General features: G+C 50.5%; 2 protein-coding genes across 11 annotated transcripts in view; both read right to left on the reverse strand.

The window, feature by feature from the left end:
* Positions 1-4,852: 4,852 nt before the first annotated feature.
* Uqcr11 (ubiquinol-cytochrome c reductase, complex III subunit XI) lies at positions 4,853-8,983 on the reverse strand. Its single transcript, XM_020184211.2, has 3 exons — positions 8,886-8,983; positions 5,595-5,719; positions 4,853-5,025 (listed from the first exon to the last, which is right to left on the reverse strand). Exons 1-2 carry the CDS (start codon positions 8,933-8,935, stop codon positions 5,599-5,601), a joined length of 171 nt encoding a protein of 56 aa, XP_020039800.1. The 5' UTR covers positions 8,936-8,983; the 3' UTR covers positions 4,853-5,025; positions 5,595-5,598.
* Positions 8,984-11,228: 2,245 nt separating this feature from the next.
* Tcf3 (transcription factor 3) overlaps positions 11,229-19,213 on the reverse strand; it is a 31,876-nt gene continuing 23,891 nt past the window's right edge. For 4 of the 10 annotated variants that reach the window (XM_074054543.1, XM_074054545.1, XM_074054544.1 and 1 more), the window contains exons 17-19: positions 16,516-16,651; positions 16,137-16,372; positions 11,229-13,846 (exon numbers count right to left, since the gene is read on the reverse strand). In XM_074054543.1, coding sequence (XP_073910644.1) covers positions 13,704-13,846; positions 16,137-16,372; positions 16,516-16,651 — 515 coding nt within the window. In that variant the 3' untranslated portion in view covers positions 11,229-13,703. Of the gene's footprint in view, positions 13,847-14,088; positions 14,316-16,136; positions 16,373-16,515; positions 16,652-19,213 lie in introns of those variants that run through there. The other 6 variants (XM_020184201.2, XM_020184199.2, XM_020184203.2 and 3 more) reach the window with 5 other exon arrangements.

Consider the following 19,213-nt stretch of genomic DNA (forward strand, 5'->3'; position numbering starts at 1 on the left):
GTAGTTTCCCAGGTTTTAATGAGCCCAGCGCTGACACTGGGTCCATCCAAAGGTCAAAAGATGAAACTAGAACCAATTTGGCTTAAAGATCCTATTTGGCTTTTATGTGCCATCCTACACTTGGTATTAGTAAAATGCTGAGAATTAGGAAGCTTTTCTTTCCATTTCTCTTTTCTTCTAATTTTGGCGGTACTGGGGTTTGAATTCAGGGCCTCACAGTTGCTAGGCAGGTGGTCTACCACTTGAGCCACTCCACCAGTCCTGTTTTGTATTGGGCTTTTCGAGATATGGTCTCCCGAACGACTTTCCTCAGGCTGGCTTCAAACCGCCATCCTCCTGATTTCTGCCTCCTAAGTAGCTAGGATTACAGGCATGAGCCACCAGCACACGGCTTCATTTTTCTTTTTTGCTGTACTGGGATTTGAACTCAGGGCCTGGCATTTGCTACACAGGTGCTCTACTGCATGCCTCCATCCCTAAGGAAAGCTCCAACCCCCTCCCCACCACCACCTCTTTAAGAGACAGGATCTCTCTGCAGCCCCTACTGGCTGGGAATTCTGAATCTTCCTGCTTCAGTCTCCTGAGTACTAGGAGTACACATGCCAACACTCCTGTTTTTTGGGGTTTTTCTTTTTGGTGGGACTGGAGTTTGAATTTGGCACTCTTCTGCTTGAGCCACACTTCTGTTTCAGTTATTGTGGAGATGGGGTGTCATGAACTATTTGCACTGGGTTTGCCTGGAACCTCCATCCTCCCTATCTCAGCCTTCCAAGTAGCTAAGATAACAGGCATGAGCCACTGGTGCTCGGCTTAATTTTTAAATGGTCCATTCTAAGCCATCTCCAAAAAATAACCAGAGAAAAATGGACTGGAGGCATGGCTCAAGCAGTAAAGCACCTGCTTTGCAAATGTGAAGCCAGGAGTTCAAACCCCAGTCCAAAAAATAAAAATTAATCTGGCCCATTCCAGGACTGGGTCTGGGTAAGTGGAGGGTAAACAGAATATTTTGTGTTGGAAAGTAGGATACAGTAGATAACAGTTGTTGGTGAGCAAGTGGAAAAATTGTGGCCTTCGTGCTTGGCTGGTGAGAACATACTAAGGTGTGGCAGTTGTGGCAAACACTTCAGTGGTCCCTTGAAAAGCTAGGCACAGTGCCAAATATAGTCCAAGCTTGCCTATAGTCCAAGCTACCCAGGAAACAGGCAGCAGGCTCACTTGAGCCCAAGAATTTGAGATCACCCAAATTCCAAGTGAGGGAAGGAGGAGAGTTAAATATAGAAATTCCACTCCTAGGTGTTTCAACACATAAAGGAATTGAAAGCAGAGGCTCAAATACTTGTCTGTAAATCTCATAGCATTATTTACGGCAGCCAAAAGGTAGAAACAACACAGGTGTCTACAACAGATGAATGGGTATGCACAGTGTGGTCCATCCTCAAGCTGGACTATTACTCAGCATGGAAAGAATGAGACTGACACAGGCTGCAGTGTGGAAGGACCTAGAGGACATTGTGCTCAGCGGGAGAAGCACAGACACAAAAGGTCCCATAGTGTGTGGCTCCACTGACAATAAATATCTAGAACAGGTGAATTCAGAGACAGGAAGTGGACTCATGGGTGCCAGTGGCAGGGGACACGTGGGAGTTAGTGTTTCATAAGGGCAGAGCTCAGTTGGGGAAGATGAAAAAGTTCTAGAGGTGGATGGTGTTGACAGCTGCCCAGACATGTGCATGTGCTTAATGCTACTGAACTGTGCATTTAGGAAGAATTGCCAGCAGGTGCCAGTGGCTCACACCTGTAATCCAAGCTACTAGGGAGGCAGATCAGGGGGACTGTGATTCAGGGCCAGCCCAGGCAAATAATTAGCAAGATCCAATGTTGAAAATACCAATACACAAAAAAGGGCTGGTGTGGTGGCTCAAGCAGTACAGCACCTGCCTAGCAAGCATGGGGACTTGAGTTCAAGCCCCAGAACCATTCTCTCCCCAAAAGAATCCCCTGATGGAGCACTGACTGCAGGCTGCCTGACCCCTAGCAGTGAGACCCTCCTGCCTATTTCTGGGTGGGGAACCAGGGAAGGGAAGGCAGATAGCTCCATGTGGCAGCCCCCAGGTGCCTGTAGGAGTCTGGGAAATCATGTAAGCCCAGTGTGCTAGCAGGATCAAGATAGCCTTACTATATCCATGGACTCCACCATAACAACTCACCATTTTCCCCACTACTCATTTATTCAGGAACTTATCTCTAGCAGCCTACATTTTCAGGCATTTACTTTACAGTATATTAGCCATTACTTTTACTTTGTTGTTCAACTTGTCCTGTCCATGGGCTTCTGTGTAAAATTAATGTGCTTTTTTTTTTGTGTGTGCGACTGGGCTCATTTCCTAAGCAGGTGCTTTATCACACTTTACCACTTTAGCCATGCCCTCAGCCATTTTTACTTTAATTATTTTTCAGGGAGGGTCTCAAGTTTTGGCCCAGGCTGGCCTCTGCCTTGGATGGAGATCCTCCTACCTATGCCTCCCAAGTAGCTGGGATTACAGGCACATACCACCATGCTGGCTAGTCTCCCTCTCACTATATATATCTATTTAAATCTATCATTTGTTTTGGAAATGTTTTTGAAGTGCTGAGGCTTGAACTCAGGGCTTCATGCTTGCTAGGTTCTACTACTTAAGCCACATCTCCAGTTCCAAGCTATTTTTTAACATAGTGACATTTGCAACATACTGTTGTGTACCTGCTTTTTAAAAAAGTTACAGCCTGTTTCTTGGTGTCATATTCCATGTAGATAAACACAGAACGTTCTCATTTATTATTCAGCCACCTAGTAGCCCAGCCAGCATTTGGTAACTGTTCTGTTACAGAGGGACATTCATATTTTATCATCTGCTTTTACAGTGATATCCTTGTAGTGACATTATTTCAGATATAGGTATGTTAGATAAATTCCTAAGAAATGAATTGCAACATGAATTATTTAACATTTCCTAACATACTTCTACCTGTAGCCCCTCAAAGCACTCCATCCTCATGCGCTGGCCTTCCCCACTGTCTGCCTCAGGAGGTGGAGCTCATTTTTTTTCTGGGCACAGCCTGGGCACATCAACGCAATAGCTGTTTTCCAAGATATGCTTACATATACATAGAACATTTCTGGAAGAATTTTCAAAAAATTGGCAAGAGTTGGAGAGAACTGGGGCTTGAACTGAGGACCTTCACCTTGAACTATTTCACCAGTTCTATTTTTGTGATGGGTTTTTTCAAGATGGGGTCTCACTATTTGCCCAGACTGTCTTTGAACCATGATCCTCCTGATCTCTGCCTCATGAGTAGCTAGGACTACAGGTGTGAGCCAATGGTGCCAAGTTCAGGAGGTGGAGTTCTGAGTGCTGGACCTTGGCTGATAAGCTAAAGCAAAAAGGACTGGGGGCATGGCTGAAGTGGTAGAGCACTTCCCTAGCAAGCAGGAGGCTGAGTTCAAATAACAGTACCACCCAAAAAAAAAAAAAAAAAAAAAAGACAGCTGATACGGACTAGGTGTTGTGTCCGTTAAACTCATATACTGAAAACACTAACCTCCACTGAGATGATCTGAAGATGAGACCTCTAGGGAAGTGATGGAGGTTCAATGAGGTCCTAAGGGAGGGGCCCTGATCCCACAGATAGGACTAGGGTTTGAATTCAGGGCTTCATTCTTGCAAAGCAGGCGCTCTACCATTCTACCACTTCAGCCACCCATTTTGGTCTGGTTATTTTGGAGATGGGTGTCTCACAAACTATTTGCCTGAGCTGGCCTTGAACTGTGATCCTCCTGTTTTCAGCCTCCCAAGTAGCTAAGGATTATAGGGATGAATCACCAGCAGCCAGCTCAGACCTTGATTTTGTACCTCCAGCCTCCAGAATGGTGAGGAAATATGTCTATTGTTTAGGCCACATGGACTGGGCTGTTTTCTTACACAGCCTGGGCACTTCAACACAATAGCTATTTTCCAAGATATGCTTACATATACATAGAACGTTTCTGGAAGAATTTTAAAAAAATTGGCAAGAGTTGGAGAGAATTGGGCAAGATTATACATGCTCACTTTTGTACCTCAGGTGATGGTTTAAAAATATAGATCCTGAGGTGAGGGAATAGCTTAGTGGTAGAGCATCTGAAGGGTTCTAGGATTCTATGTTCAGCACTGAAAAAAAAAAAAAAAAAACCCTAATTCTCCTCCCCTTATGTAGGCTGGACTTACAGTGCAAAGGAAAGGACAGAGTGTGACTTCTGAACATCATTTACAAAAGCACTGTGCTCCTCCTCCTCTTCCCCAGTGCCAACAGCCATGCTGTGAGGAAGCTCAGGCACAGGTTGCAGCTCAGGCCTCCATTGGCACCTACAGAAGGTATGGCCTCATCAGCTGCACCCCAGCAGATGCCATGACAGCAACCTACTGAGACCCTGGGCCCAAGTCCTTTATTCACAGACACTGGAAGATTAGGAATGTTGGTTGCTTTAAGTCATTAAAAGCTGGGTGTGGGGGAGCTCACCTATGAACTCAGCACTCTCAAGATGGAGGCAGGAGGATGGAGACTTCCAGGGCAGCCTGGGCTACATAGCAAGACCCTGTCTCCAAACAACAACAACAACAACAAAACTATGAAAGCTGTGGGTACCTTGTAAGACAGCAATAGATGAATACACAGACACAGGTGCAGTTATTATCCACTAGAGTTTGAAACACTGTAACACACGTCAGCTCTGGAAAAACCCTGTATTGCAAACTTTTGGAATTGAAAGGACCCTTGGGTCACCTGAGCCTGGGACACAGTGGAGGAAAGAAATCCAGGGCAGGACAAGAGCCAGGCAGATTGCAGAGGGATTTAATGCTACATGCATTAGAACACCAACACATCAATGCTGTTCAGCAATGAGGGTCCCCAGCTGCACTGTGGATTTCCTCAGGATCCATCATCAAGGCTTGGGCTGTTCTGGATGCAGCAGGCACCGAGGTGGGAGAAGATGACACCAACAGATATCTGGGGGAAGGGACAAGGTAGAGTGAGCAGTCTGTGTAGTGGCCAGAGAACTCCAGCCACCAGCCTCACTGAATTCGTGGATGGTTCCCAACTCCAAGTTTGGGAAGGTGAATGGAGCCCAGAGCCAGAAGTGTCTCTGGTTCACAAGCTGCCTGGCACTGGGGCTGAGGTTGCTGTTCACACAGTCTGTCATGTGGACAATGAAGTAATGGTACAGGCAAAGTTGTCAGTATGGCTGGCCCAGGGAGGTGGCAGCAGGGATCAGCCTCAACTTTACTTCCTGCAAAATGGGTCATCTTCATCTTGCTCAGTACTGCAGTGCAAACTCTACACTCAGATGGGGCTGAAGGGGGCTGTCTAGCTTGGAGGGACAAGGCTCACCTTAAGTCTTATGACCACAGCTATGAACTAGGCTGCTAACTCTGTGCCACCCAGTGGGGTGTCCCAAGCTCCACCTCTGTGCAGGACCATCCAGGGTGAGCAGTCCTAGGAGTCTGAGACCTTCTGCTCTACCTTCCAGTCACCTCTTGGCCAACCAACTCACCCATTCATTTGAAAGCTTTACTCACCCAGTTAATCCTCCTTCTTAAACTTGCCGTTGATGTATGGCACCCAGTCCAGGATTAGCCGCCAGTCAGTGGCCCACACCAGCCCCACAGCACCCACAGTGCCCCACATGCTGGCTGTGGGGACCCTGCAAGGACAGCAACAATTGGGTCCTGTTCAGGACTGTCTCCTGCCCCCACTTAGGTGCCGTTCTGGAGAAGCCCCACACATTCTGTGACCTGCTGTGCTGTCAGCCCCCAGGGAGCTCAAGCTTAGAACAGGGTCATCTAGCCCCGAGCTGCTGTTTCCCCAAGAGCCACCCCCTTTGCCTTTGTCTAAGCACCCGCACCCCAATTTCCTTTCACATTGCATTAGGGTTCTAGTTAAGGTTTTTGTTTTGTGGTGCTGGGGATAAGCCCAGGGCTGTGTGCATGCTAGGCAAGTGCTAGTAGCTTGGGCCCAACCCCCTCCTTTTTTTTTTTGTGTGTGTTACTGGGGTTTGAACTCAGGGCCTACACTTTGAGCCATTCTACCAGCCTTTTTTGAGATGGGTTTTTTTCGAGACAGGGTCTTGTGAACGATTTGCCCAGGCTGGTTTTGAACTGTGATCCTCCTGATCTCTGCCTCCTGAGTAGTTAGGATTACAGGAGTGAGCCACTGGCATCCAGCCCCCTTTTGATCAGCACATAACTGTATACATTCACAGGGCACTGTGATGTATGCAGTGCCATGACTAATCAAGCAAAGTTCACATGTTTAAGGTTCCATGTGAGGAATTCTGCTGCTGAAAGACAAAATCAAGTCTGCAATCCCTGAGAGAACAGGTGCTATCTGAACATAGGCATGTTGTTTTCCACAGCCCCTGTGACCTGATCCTAGGCCACAGCAGGCCTGAAGATCACAGTCCCTGAGCAGGAGACCAAACAACAGAGAGGGGGATTTGCTCATTTGAGGATGCACAGCCTGGGAAGCACAGACCTCCACGCTTTCAGAGTGAACTCCTGTCCATCACAGCAAATACTACCAGGGCTTTCCCAAAGGTTGCATTTGTACTCCCTGGCTGGCAGGGTGTTAAGAGGGCCTAGAAGTACCAGCTCCTGATACTCCCTCACAGAGTGTGTAAGGGACTCACTTCTAAGTAACAGACCACAGCAGAACTATGGACATGGCTTCCAAACCTCACTTATAAAAAGGCTGTGGCTTCTATCACAGCTGCCCATGCTGCCATGTTGTGAGCTGCCCTTGCCCAGCCACTGAGAAACCAACCAACAAACACTTGAGTGAGCCCAGAAAGGGGCCTCTCCAGCTGAGCCTTCAGATGAGACCGAAGCCTAAGGAGAGACACTGATCCGAGGGTTTGACCCAACCCACAGAACCTGTGAGAAAATTAACATTGTTTGTTTGAGGCAGGGTTTCACTATGTAACCCAGGTTAGCCTTGCTAGGCTAGCCTCCAACTCACAGTCTTTCTTGCCTTTACCTTGAGATTACAGGTGTGCAATGCCATGCCTAGAACATTGTTGTTTTATGGTGCTAAACTTGGGGACCATTTGTTATACAGCAGTGAATAACTGACAGGTCCCATTGTTGGAGGAAGGGGGTTGGAATTTGAAGCCAAGACCCCATTTACTAGGCCATAGTAAGTCTTGTTCCGGGGACACTGGAGGAGCTTCTACTTGAGATGAGAAGGAGATAAGCAAGCCTGGCCTGCCCTGCCCCGCCCCAAGCTGTCTCACTGGAAACAGCACCCTGAACACAGGTTGGCCCCCTGCTCACACTCCATGGTCCACACAGTTCAGTTTTGTTCCTCAATGGAGTCACCACTGCTACTGGAACATGACTTTGGGCATGGGCCACCAAGAGTGGAAATGCTTACTCTACTAGTGCAACAGCTTTGTAGGTGATTATTTATCAGAAGACTCTTCCCCTTGAGGTAAATATGCTGGGCCAATCAGATTCTGCTTCCTCCACTGTCCTGGTCATGACTTTTGGGATCATGTGGACTTGCACAGGAAGTCCTGTAAACCTGAGCTTCACCAGGTGCCAAGAAAAACAAAAAATGATGGACATGCTGACTACCCTGCAGAAACCTCCCTCTGCTCCCCTTTCCCAGATCAACCACACTGGGACTTAGTGGGATTGTGAACAGCAGGGTAATGAGCAGAGACCCTCCAAGTCTCACACAAACTCATAGTGTATCCTGTGGGGGACACCTACTTCTTGGCCTTCCACAGCCAGAAGCTGATGAATCAGGAATGCAGGGTTCCTCTCTCAGGTGCATGCACCCCCTCTTCCCCCATGTATCTCATTTCCTTTCTTTTTTGGAAGTACTGGGACTTGAACTCAGGGCCTCATGCTTCCTAGGCAGGCGCTCCACAACTTGAGCCATATCGCTAGCCCTTTTTATGTGGTGGGTATTTTTGAAATAGGGTTTTTTTGCCTGGGGTGGCTTGGAACCGTGATTCCTCCGATCTCTACCTCCAAAGTGGCTAGGATTACAGGCATGAGTCACCAGTGCCTGGCTCAGATCTCATTTCTTTTTCTTGCCTATCAGCTAGAATGTCAGCTCATGATGGCTTATGGCAGGGTCTCCAGTACATAGCAAGTGTTCAATAAACATCTGTGGAACACAAGCATGAATGGGGGTGGGCATAGTTCAGACCAGGTACGGATGGAAATAGAGGTACCAGGCCAGGGAGATGGACTTCTCAGCTGGATGCCAGGGATGGCCTTCCTCACTCAACAACCCAGGTGTCAAAGACCACCATCAGTTCTCACTCTACACACCTCATTCCAACCCTGCCAGGTATAAGTCCTTGTTTCTTAGCACCCCACATGAACAGCAGGCGATCACAGCCCAAATCACTGCAATCCCATCCTGCGTCCCACGTTAAGTTCAGAGACAGTTCTGTTGTACTCCTTATTGAAAATGACTTAAATCATGCTAGCCTAGCATGCTAGAAGCCCTGAGTTCCATCCCCAACACTTAAAAAATTAACTGAAAAATTAAAAAGCCAAAGCAAAGCACAAGTTGACAGGACCAGTTTCAGGCCTAAGGATGCAGAGTTGGTAGAGCCGGTCCAGAATTGCAGAGCACGCGGGTGGCTGCCCAAAACACCGCGCCTCCTGAGCGTTTTTGTTCAGCTGGCACCACTAAGCTCCCCAGCCACAGGGAGAGAGAGTCGGGGTCTGGTACCGGATCCTCCATCTCTGGGGCTCTCAGACACGCAGCGGTTCGCCCTGTCCCCGGTCACAACAGAGCCGACTGCAGGGGTGCAGGAGGGGGGCGGGGGGCGGGTGGGGAGGTGACCTCACCAGTTCTTGACCAGCTCCCGGTAGCGCGGACCCAGGAACCTGCTCAGCATCGCCGTCAGATAGCCTCAGGGTCACCCTGTCCTGCAACGCGCATGTGCACAAATCGCCTCGTGCGGGGGCGGGCCTCCCCATGTCTGACGGCTGCGTGCGCAGACTCGGAAGATCTTTAGTTACTTCCGGGAAGGTCGGAAGACCTTCACACACGAGGGAACTATGGGCTATGGGCTGGACTTTCTGAACAAGGGATCCCGAGTGACTGGTTCTCAGGTCTGGTAGTCAGCTCCAACCAGCGCGGCAGGTAGCAATTAGCTCACTCTGGCTTGTGCCGTTTGACGTTTGGAGTGGCTTTGTGCCCTTCAGTACGTGTCCGAACGTTATTTACGCTGAAGGAAACTGAGCCCAAACGAGGAAGAGTCACACAGAAGAGAAAGGCTGGGATATGAACATGTTAACAGGTGTTATTGGCTTGTCGTTGTACTTTGACCACGTGGTAGTGTCACCCTGAACCTGTTTGCTCATCCTGAGTTTTTGCTTGGAGGCCCCTTTGTGTGCATTTCTATTGGAGAGCCTTGGTGATTCCTCCTTGCAGCAGAGAGGCCTAGCACCTTGCCCAGTTGTTATGGCAAACGGTGCGTTCCAAATGGAAGAATCCAAGCAGAACACGTGGATAGGGTGAGGTAAAATAGTTTTCTTGAGGGAAGGGGAGTCACCTGTTTTGCCAGGTGAGGAAAGGGAAGAAGGACCAGGGTCTCTTGGTAGATCATCTCTTTATACCACCTTGAAGGTGGAGATGGGGAGACAATATCTCATCACCTGGCTCCTCTCACCTGTGGGCTAGGAGGAGGAGCCCTTGAGTCAAGAGGGGGAGCAGTCCCAGATATCCCTGACCTAACCTGCCACACAGTGACCCCTGCTGTCCCTCCTTGATCACTTCCTACTGCTTAGGCTTGCTTTTCTCCAGTCCCTGCCTCCTCTGACCTCCCAGAACCTGACACATCCTAACTTCCCAGTAAACTCCCAGCTTCCAGCCCCCACCTGGACAGGTGTGGGTAGAAAGAAGGGGGACAAAGTGTTGGATGTGCCATCACACCATTATGCCTTTTCCTCCACTACCGCCTCCTTCAGGGAGCCCCAGGCACCTGGAAAGAATGGACAGAAAGGCGATAGCCTTTCTGAGAGGCTCATGAGAGTCTGGGTGTTATTTGTCCTTAGGGTCCCAGTGTTGCAAGTGGGGATGATAGTAAGGGACAGACCTTGGGGTTTGCTTGCCCAGCCCTAACTGTGCTCCTGGGGCCTAGCTCCTGTGACTCTCCTCAGAGCTGCAGGTTTTGACATGCTGATGTCCCTGAGACTGATGTAGAAATGGTAATAGAAGCTCCAGAGGTGTGCACTGCAATTGGGTTGGACATTACTTGTAGATTTTTCCATGCTCTGGAGTTTTTGGTGCTTGGGATTGGAAATCACCTGGATGAGACTGTGCTGTTGGTAGAAATTTAGCAAGTGGGATGTAGAGGCAGTCATGAAGACTATTACGAGAGAGAATAAAGCAGCTGAACAGGTGAGTGGAGATGGGCACAGGGCCTGAGAGCTACAGGTCCTGGATCCAGCTACAGCTTCATTGTTGCTCCTTCTTTTGCCAAATAATGATGCCTGATTACAGGGAGGGGTCTCATCCCAGGGGCAGTTCTGCCCCCAGGGAACACTGAGTAGTGTCTGGGGACAATAATGGTTGCTGCAACTGGGGGTGCTCCTGGCATGGAGTTGGTGGAGACCAGAGTGCAGAACCACACAAGAAAACGGACACTTGGACATGGACAAACTGATGCCTTACAGTGTAGACACCAAGGGCGTGGAGAATTCAAGGCCAGCCTTCCTGACCCTTCCACCCTTTCCATTCATAAACATGCCATGTCTGATAGACTCAAGATAGCCAAGGTCATTGTAAAATGTCACATTTAGCTGGGTGCCAGTGGCTCACGCCTGTAATCCTAGCTACTTCGGAGGCAGAAATCAGTAGGATTGTGGTTCGAAGCCAACCTGGGTTCAAGAGACCCTATTTCAAAAATACCAAACACAGGGCTGGCAGAGTGGCTCAATTGGTAAGAACACCTGCCTAGCAAGCATGAAGCCCTGAATTCAAATCCCAGTGCCACCAAACAAAACAAAAACACACAAAAAGGACTGGTAGAGTGCCTGCCTAACAAGTATGAGTCCCTGAATTCAAATCCCAGTACCGTCAAAAAAGTCGTATTTATTGTCACACTGCTGTTAGACACAGGGCAGCCTCCAAATTGACTTTAAAGAGGGTCATTTGAAAAACTCCAAACAACCCAGCTAACTGTGTTGATGTGTATAAATTTTTTCCCTATTTTTATTAGGATGTATTTGTTGTACATTGTGACAATTCCAAATAGCCTTACATTGTACATTAGTTAGGCCATCCCCACCAGGTCCCCCAAAATCTTTTTTGAAAACCAGTTCTTTTGAGGCACTCAGAGCGATTTCAGTACCAGTGGTTTTGTCCCACCACCCCTTAGGCTGGGCTAATCTCATCTCATGTAACTTACACATATAATTCACACTTCCATAGTCTATGGAGCTGGTGTAGGAATCTGTGCCACTGCCTGTCTGGACCCATGAAAAGAAATATAGGGCTGGTGTAGTGGCTCAAGTGGTAGAGCATCTGCCTAGCAAGCATGAGGCCCAAAGTTCCAACTCCAATACTGACCTCCTATTTGACTATTATGAGATTGTTTGCTTAGGTCAAAAGAGAAAAGTAAATATTGCCAGGCGCCAGTGGCTCACACCTGTAATCCCCGATTTCAGGAGGCAGAGATCAGGAGGATCATCGTTCAAAGCCAGCCCAGGTAGTTTTCGAGATCCTATGTCAAAAAAACCCTTCACAAAAAAAGGGCCAATGGAGTGGCTTAAGGTGTAGGCTCTGAGTTCAAACCCCATTATTACAAAGAAAAAAAAAAAACGCAAAATAAGGAACTGTTAGATAGAACCCACACAGAGGAGGGAGAAATCACCAAAGGATTCACTGTCCACAGACCTGTCCTGGGAGTAGTGTGCATCAAGGCTGTGGAATGGGGAGGACCCAGGTGATGTGAGGTCACTGGATCCTCTCACCTTCAGGTGCCTATAGGATGTCCCTTGACATTGGGGCCCCAGCTTTCCCAATGCTGGTCAATTCCAGACAGTCCCGATTCTCTTGGGTGAGTGCATGGGTCTTGCCTCTGGAGGAAGCCTTGTGGGAGGAGTGTAAGATGCTGGGGCTACAGCTTGGGAGACCATATAGTCTCTATGCCAGGAACAGAAGGGAGGAAAAATAGGCTGACCCCACAGCAGTGACCAACTGTCCCCATGTGCTAGGGATGGTGTATGTATGGGGCTATATATGAGACTTGCAGTTTAGAACTAAGGCAGTCAGTTCTAAGCTGGCACCAGGACAAAGGATCTCAGACCCCAGAGTGGTCCACCCCCTTGGTTTTATAGCTGGGTAGCAGTATAGTCAGACTGGAGACTTTTCTGAGGCACAGGGACAGGGATCTACCTGCTCCCTGCTCTGGTTACACTGGCTATTGGTCCAAGGGTAACTGGCCTGACCCTGGATGCTTCCAATAATGGAACGCTGGCTGGCCTTTACACCACAATGGCTGTCTGCTAAGGCAGGAATATGCTGTCATAGGTGCGTATTTTGTGTTGGCTGGTCCCCCACCAAAGTCCAGAGAAAAAGCTGGGGTCCCTGGGCTAAAGGAATGACAGAGGATTGTCTAGTGGCTTAGTGTGGTCTTTGATCTTGACAAAATCCCCCACTCCAGGGATGTGTTTAGGTTTCAAGGGAGAGGGATTTGGGGTCCTGGGGAGGGTGTGGCTGGTGCCTTGAGGGACCAGACTTGCTGTGGGTGTTCTTTGGTGGCCTGCTGGCCTGTCCCTTCCCCACAAGGGCAAAGTAGGTATGAATTGAGGCCAGCCTATTCCAGAGGAAGACAGAGGATGGGGAGGGGACCCGCTTGCAACTCTGGCATAAACTCAAGGAAGACCCCAGTATCTGGCAAAAAAATGATAAGGGGACACAGGCTACTTGTGCTCTACACAGTTTCACGTGGCTCGGGTGGGGAACCTCAGATCAACGTTGGGTGCTTTCAATACAATTTTTAATAATCTGGTTGATCATGAAATGTAACGCTCACTTCTAGAAACAGCAAGAGACATGACTTTTATACAAAAAAATTTGTTGCTTACAAAACATATGCAAAAGGAAGCTAAAAAAAAAAAAAGACACCAAAGGCATCATTCTTGCTAATTTTCTTCTACGTTAAAAAAAAAAAATCTCATGACTAATGTTTTTATTCTTCTTAAAAAAAATATTATGCTTAGGCACAATTTGCTGGTGGCTCTCATAGAACAAGCCAGTTCTGCAGGGTCACCCTTGTCCAGGTGACAGGTTTCCACTTCACTTTATACAGTTAAGGCATTTTCTGACAAAGTGTATCTTTTGTTGCGTTTGCTTTCTGGTTTTGTTTACGCAAAGGGGAGGAAAAAAAAAAAAAAAAGACTCCCTTTAGTCAGGTCACTGGGGTCTCAGGACCATGGAGCGGATCACACGCCAAGGCGGCTACATGGGGAGCAGGTGAGACCTGTCTCCCCAGAACCCCGCATCCGTCTGAGCCTCACCGTGCGGGCTCAATGTTGATGACTGAGGTGAATCCCTGACCCACTTCTCTGTGCCAAGCTGGTACTGGGCAGGACCTTCTCAGGCTGAGGGTGCAGATTATGGCCAGTTCCTTGTCCCATGGCGCTGCCAGTGGCTGCTCACAGGTGCCCAGCAGGGTTGTGGGACTCACTCAGGCCCGGGTGTGTGGCTGAGAGGGCCATCTGGGGGTCCCCAACCACACCAGACACTTTCTCCTCCTCTCGCCGCTTCAGGCAGGCTGCTTTGGGGTTCAGGTTTCGCTCTGGGGGAAGAAGAGTGCAGTGGGAGTCGGTCCAGGGACAGGGGTGGCACAGGGCAGGGCCTGATAGCACCCCGCTTCCACTTACTCCTCCCAGAGGACATGGGGAGTTTGGGGTGTAGAGACCAAAAGTCAGGGTGCAGCACAAGCAACCACAAACTCATCAAGAGTCGCAAGCCTGAGCCGCGGCCTGGCATCCGTGGAAGCAGGACGCAGGCGATGGGGACGCCGGCCTGGGAGCCTACCTCGCACCTGCTGCTCCAGGCCCAGGATGACCTGCACGGCCTGCTGCAGGATCAGCAGTTTGGTCTGCGCCTTGTCCGACTTGAGGTGCAGCTGGCACATGCGTCCCAGCTCCCGGAAGGCCTCGTTAATGTCCCGCACACGCACCCGCTCCCGTGCGTTATTGGCCATGCGCCTCTCCCGGTCCCTCAGGTCTTTCTCTTCCAGGGACAGCACCTCGTCTGTACTGCTGGGTCACAGCACGGGGCCTCTGTTAGTCAAGTGGGGGCAGGCTGGGTGGAGCAGTGTGGAAGGGCTGCTGTGTGGCCCTTGTATGTATGGCAATGCAGGCGATGTGGGAGGGGCCGTAGCATCGTGATTGAGAGCTGCTGAAAGAGTACTGCCTGTGTGCACACGGCCACATTCCCATGGAGGGTGGTGACTGGGCACTTTGTGTACAGGTGACTATAGCACGTGTGTACCCTCAGACCCAATTTCCCAAGCTGTGTGAATGCTTCCTAGATGCTCACCCCATGTGCCCCATGAGCTGGCCCCTGTAGCTGTGACTCCCTGCAAGACAACCTCTCCATGCAGAGCAGTGGCATGCTGGGTGATGGAGCGCCGGGCCTGGCCTGTCTAGGGTGGAAGTGGCAGAGCCCTGGACCCCCCACAGCTCAGGGCTGAAAGGTCCGAGACCCTGAAAGTCATGACGCATGAGGAGCTTTAGAAGCACTGTCTGTCATGGTGGACGCTGGCTATCCCAGCTAGGCCTGGCACAGTCCCTTGGCCAAGTCCTCCCCTAGGCCCTGGCAGCTTCAGGTACTTAACAGCCAGCACTGGGGTGTAGAGCTAAGACCTTTTCCTGCCAGGGATCTGGAATGGACACCAGACACCAGGACACAAATCCTGGCTAGGGCCCTGCTAGTTTTGGCTTTGGACTCCTGCCTCACCCCTGTGCCTGGGTTTCCTCCTGAGAACAGTTGCCAATTAGAGCCTTGGTACCTCCAGCTGACTTCACCTAAGTGCCCCGAAGGGTAAACCCTGTGTCTGACCAGGACCCTGGACAGGGCATCTGCCCACCCTGCCCTCAGATGGGAGCAGATCCCTCTGGGGGGCAGTGGCTGAAGCCCCAGCCCAGGACAAGCGCGCAGACCAAACTGCCTGTGAGGACCAGAGGCCGTGTGCTTCGAGGTGTTTCTCCTTCCCTCAAGGCCCTATGACAGGGCTTCACAGGAGGAAAGGCCCTGAGGTTGTGGCGCGGCCATCCCCGTCGGGCAGCAAGTGCGAGGTAAGGAGGGGCCGGCGGTAGAAAGCAGAGGCAGCAGACAGCCAGGGTGGAAGGGACAGTGCAAGAGGCAGAGAGCAGAGGCAGGCTCAGGGACACAAGGCAGGATGTGCACACTGCCTTGGAGACGTGGAAACTTCAGAATCGAGGGGGCAGCGGACCATGGCTCTGGCTCCTGTGCAAGCAACAGGGCTGCAGGAGAGAAAGGTTAACGGCCAGGCAAAAGCGCAGGTTAGAAAGCAGCCACAGTGGAGGGGCCAGTCACATGGGCCGGCAGCAGCCATCATTCACCCTCACCCTGCCCGGGGAACGGGCGGGTCAACACCCACTTGCAGATGGGGGAATAGTGGAGTCAGGGGACAAGCCAAGAGGGCCCTGGCATCTGTTCAGGGTGAACGAGTGGTTTACACACCAGCTCGTGCCTCTGGGCTCCAGGCTTCCTGAGAAGGATGGGCAAGAACCCTGGGGACTGGGACACAGCTCTGAGCAAAAGTACCCAGGCCTGGAGGGCTGGGGACAAGTCTAGTCCTCCAAGAGAGGAGTCACTGAGGCTGGGCAAGGTGGTCAGTATGTGGGATGGTCAATACAGGGGATGGGAGATGGTCAGTGCAGGGGTGGGGGGACAGTCAGTGTGGGGGATGGTTATTGCAGGAGTAGGAGACAGTGACTACAAGGATGGGGACGGTCACTGTTGGGGACAGTCTCTGCAGGGCTGGCTCCAGGAAGCAAGGGATGGTCACTGCAGGGAAGGCAAGCAGGGGCAGGAGCGGCAGGCCGCCCACTGACCTCGCACTTGCTGCTCCAGGTTGAGGATGACCGACACAGCCTGGTGCAGGATGAGCAGTTTGGTCTGTGGCTTCTCGCTGTGGAGGTGCAGCTGGCACATGCGGCCCAGCTCCTTAAACGCCTCATTGATGTCCCGGACCCGCAGCCGCTCGCGGGCGTTATTGGCCACCCGGCGCTCCTTCTCCCGCTCAGCCTTCTGCTCTGGGGGGAGAAGGTCGTCCTCGTCCTCGTCTGGGCTATGGGGGAGGGGACCAGGGGCCAGAGGGAAACAGTGAGGTGGGGGCGGGTACGGCCCTCGTGGCCTCCCAGTGTCGGCACGGTGTGCATGTACCCATGTGTGTCCTGCGGGAGCAGGAGGGGGCCCAGGAGGGGCTGGCACCTGGTCCGTGTGCGGGGGGCCTTCAGCTCCTTCTTGTCCTCCTCGGAGGTGTCGGCCACAGAGGCGTTCTCTTCATCCTCTTTCTCTTCCCGCTTGATTTCACTGGCACTCGCTGCAGCACCCACCCGCCCAAGTCCTGCAACGGGTCTGGAGTCAGGAGTTGTGGCCAGAACTACCTAAGGAGCTCCTCTGACCCTCTTGTAAGGAGGGCACGAGCTCTCTTGAGGACAAAGCCAGGTCTTCATTTGCAGAAAAGGAGTATGAAAACAACAAAGAAATGTAATTTGGAGCCCTCACACCATACACAGGTACCAATTCCAAAGATGAAAAGCAAAGACAACTTTACAACCTTCAGAAGAAAGTGTACAGCCAGGCACCAGTGGCTAATGCCTGAAATCCTAGTTACTAAGGAGGCAGAGATCAGGAGGACAGTAGTTCAAAGCCAGCCTTGGCAAATAGGTCTCCAGACCCTATCTCGAAAAAACCCACCACAAAAAAGGGAAAGGGGAGGGGTAGCTTGTGGAGTGGCTCAAGGTGTAGGCCCTGAGTTCAAGCCCCAGTACCTCAAAATAAATAAATAGATACACAAATACATAAAAAAAAAAAAAAAAAAAGATCAGGATGCTTCATGGAGTTTTCTGTCATTGTTGCACAGGGTCCTTGTTAATCGTGCACTGACTGTTGCAATGTTGCACATGCTATCATGGGAAACACTAGAACAGCTGCTTCCAAAAGAAGAAACAGATAAGCCAGGCTGGTGGCTTACACCTGTAATGCTAGCTACTCAGGAGGCTGAGATGAGAGGATCATGGTTCGAAGCCAGCCCTGGGCAAACAGATCGAGAGACCCTATCCCAAAAAACCCTTCACAAAAAAGGGCTGGCAGAGTGGCTCAAATGGTAGAGTATCCATCTAGCAAGCATGAGGCCCTGAGTTTAAACCCCTCCAGAATAAACAAAAAACAGACAGATAAGCCAGACAGTATCAAAATTGACCATTCTAATCACCAAAAACTAGTACCAAGAGAATAAAGAGGCTATGATAGCTGCTACCCTGTAACCAATAAAGGACTGGTCTCCAAAATATGCAAAGAATGGCCAGGTGCCAGTGGCTCACGCCTGTAATCCTAGCTACTCAGGAGGCAGAGATCAGGAGGATCACGATTCAAAGCCAGCCGGGCAAATAGTTCCGTGAGACCCTATCTTGAAAAGCCCCATCACAAAAAAAGGGCTGGTGGAGTGGCTCGAGGTATAGGCCCTGAGTTCAAGCCCCAGTACAGCAAAAAAAAAAAAAAAAGCAAAGAATGTCCTTACATCAACCAGAAGACAAGCAGCCCAACAGAAAGGTTCGAGACTGGGCATTTCACTCAAGGAAGTCACATGGCAGAATGCATGGGAATCCTGAACATCAGGAAACTGAAGAAATGCAATACAGGAGCATAGTGACCAACCTTGCTCTGAAAGGAACAGTGTGTATATTGCAAAATCTTTGTGGGCACACATCAGGCAACACACTCGAGACATGCACCCTAGCTGAGGAAAAGCACACAGGCTGGGTGACCTCAGTCACAGGAACTATGGGCAGATCTCACACACACACAGCACATGCAAGAAACCAGGTGAAGGATGTACTGCATGTGGGTTGTCATTTTTATGAAGCACAAAATTGGGAAAGCAGCTGGGACGTGGCCCTGCCTGTGATCCCAGCACTCAGGAGGCAGGAAGATGAAGGCCAGCCTGGGCTGTACAGCGAGACCACAAAACCGAAACAATAAAAAATCCAGAAGAGGAAAGTGCATGGTTTGCAGGTTCTCAGCTCTGTCAAACACACACACACACACACACACACACACACACACACACACACACACACACCTTTTTTTTTTGGTGGCACTGGACTTTGAACTCAGGGCCTACACCTTGAGCCACTCCACCAGCCTCTCCCCCCACTTTTTTGTGATACGTTTTTTCAAGATACGTTCTTGAGACCCATTTGCCCAAGCTGGTTTTGAACTATGATCCTCCTTATCTCTGCCTCCTGAGTAGCTAGGATTTCAAGTGTGAACCACTGGAACCAGCCTGAGGCCACTATTGATTTCTGGGGCTGGACAGCTCTCTGGGGTGGCCATTCTGAGCCCTGTAAGGGGTTGAGCAGGTTTCCCTGCCTGTATCCATTCCTTGTCAAGAGAACTTCCAGTAGGACAATCAGTGTTCCCAGTGCCAGTGTCATCCCCATGCCAACAGAGGGCACCTGTGAGCACCAAGGTTGTTCATTCCTGCCTGGCTCATAGCCCTCCAAGTCCTCCCTGCAGCCAACAAGGTCCTGCAGGCCCCACCTCCTCCGTCTCCCCTCCTCCCACATGGGCTTCCAGCCACATGGGCTTCCTTGCTCCCCTTCCCACAAGCCAGGTTCTTGCCCCAGGGCCTTTGCATGGGAAGGATGCCCTTCCCCTCTCATGCTCTGCTGAGGTGCCACCATCTCTTAAAGAACACAGATTTGACTCCCCTGCCCCCCATTTCTTTTCCTTCCAACATTTGTCTTGCACAGTGGCTCCAAGTCTGTCTCCCCTAAGGAGCTCCTCTGTTCCATTCCATTTTAGTCCCTGGTGCCTAAGATAGTGCCAGACACACAGCTGGTAACCTATATATGCCTGCTGAGCAGGGTCAATGAATGGCACGCAGGAACCTGTGAATGCAGAG

The sequence above is a fragment of the Castor canadensis genome, chromosome 14, assembly GCF_047511655.1.
Source record: "Castor canadensis chromosome 14, mCasCan1.hap1v2, whole genome shotgun sequence".
Classification (NCBI taxonomy): domain Eukaryota; kingdom Metazoa; phylum Chordata; class Mammalia; order Rodentia; family Castoridae; genus Castor; species Castor canadensis.

Coding starts and splice junctions, on each gene's coding strand:
- Uqcr11 (XM_020184211.2), bottom strand. CDS start 8,935: ATGCTGAGCAGGTTCCTGGGTCCGCGCTACCGGGAGCTGGTCAAGAAC. Junction 5,720..8,885: donor CGGGAGCTGGTCAAGAACTG/GTGAGGTCACCT, acceptor CTGTCCTTGCAG/GGTCCCCACAGCCAGCATGT.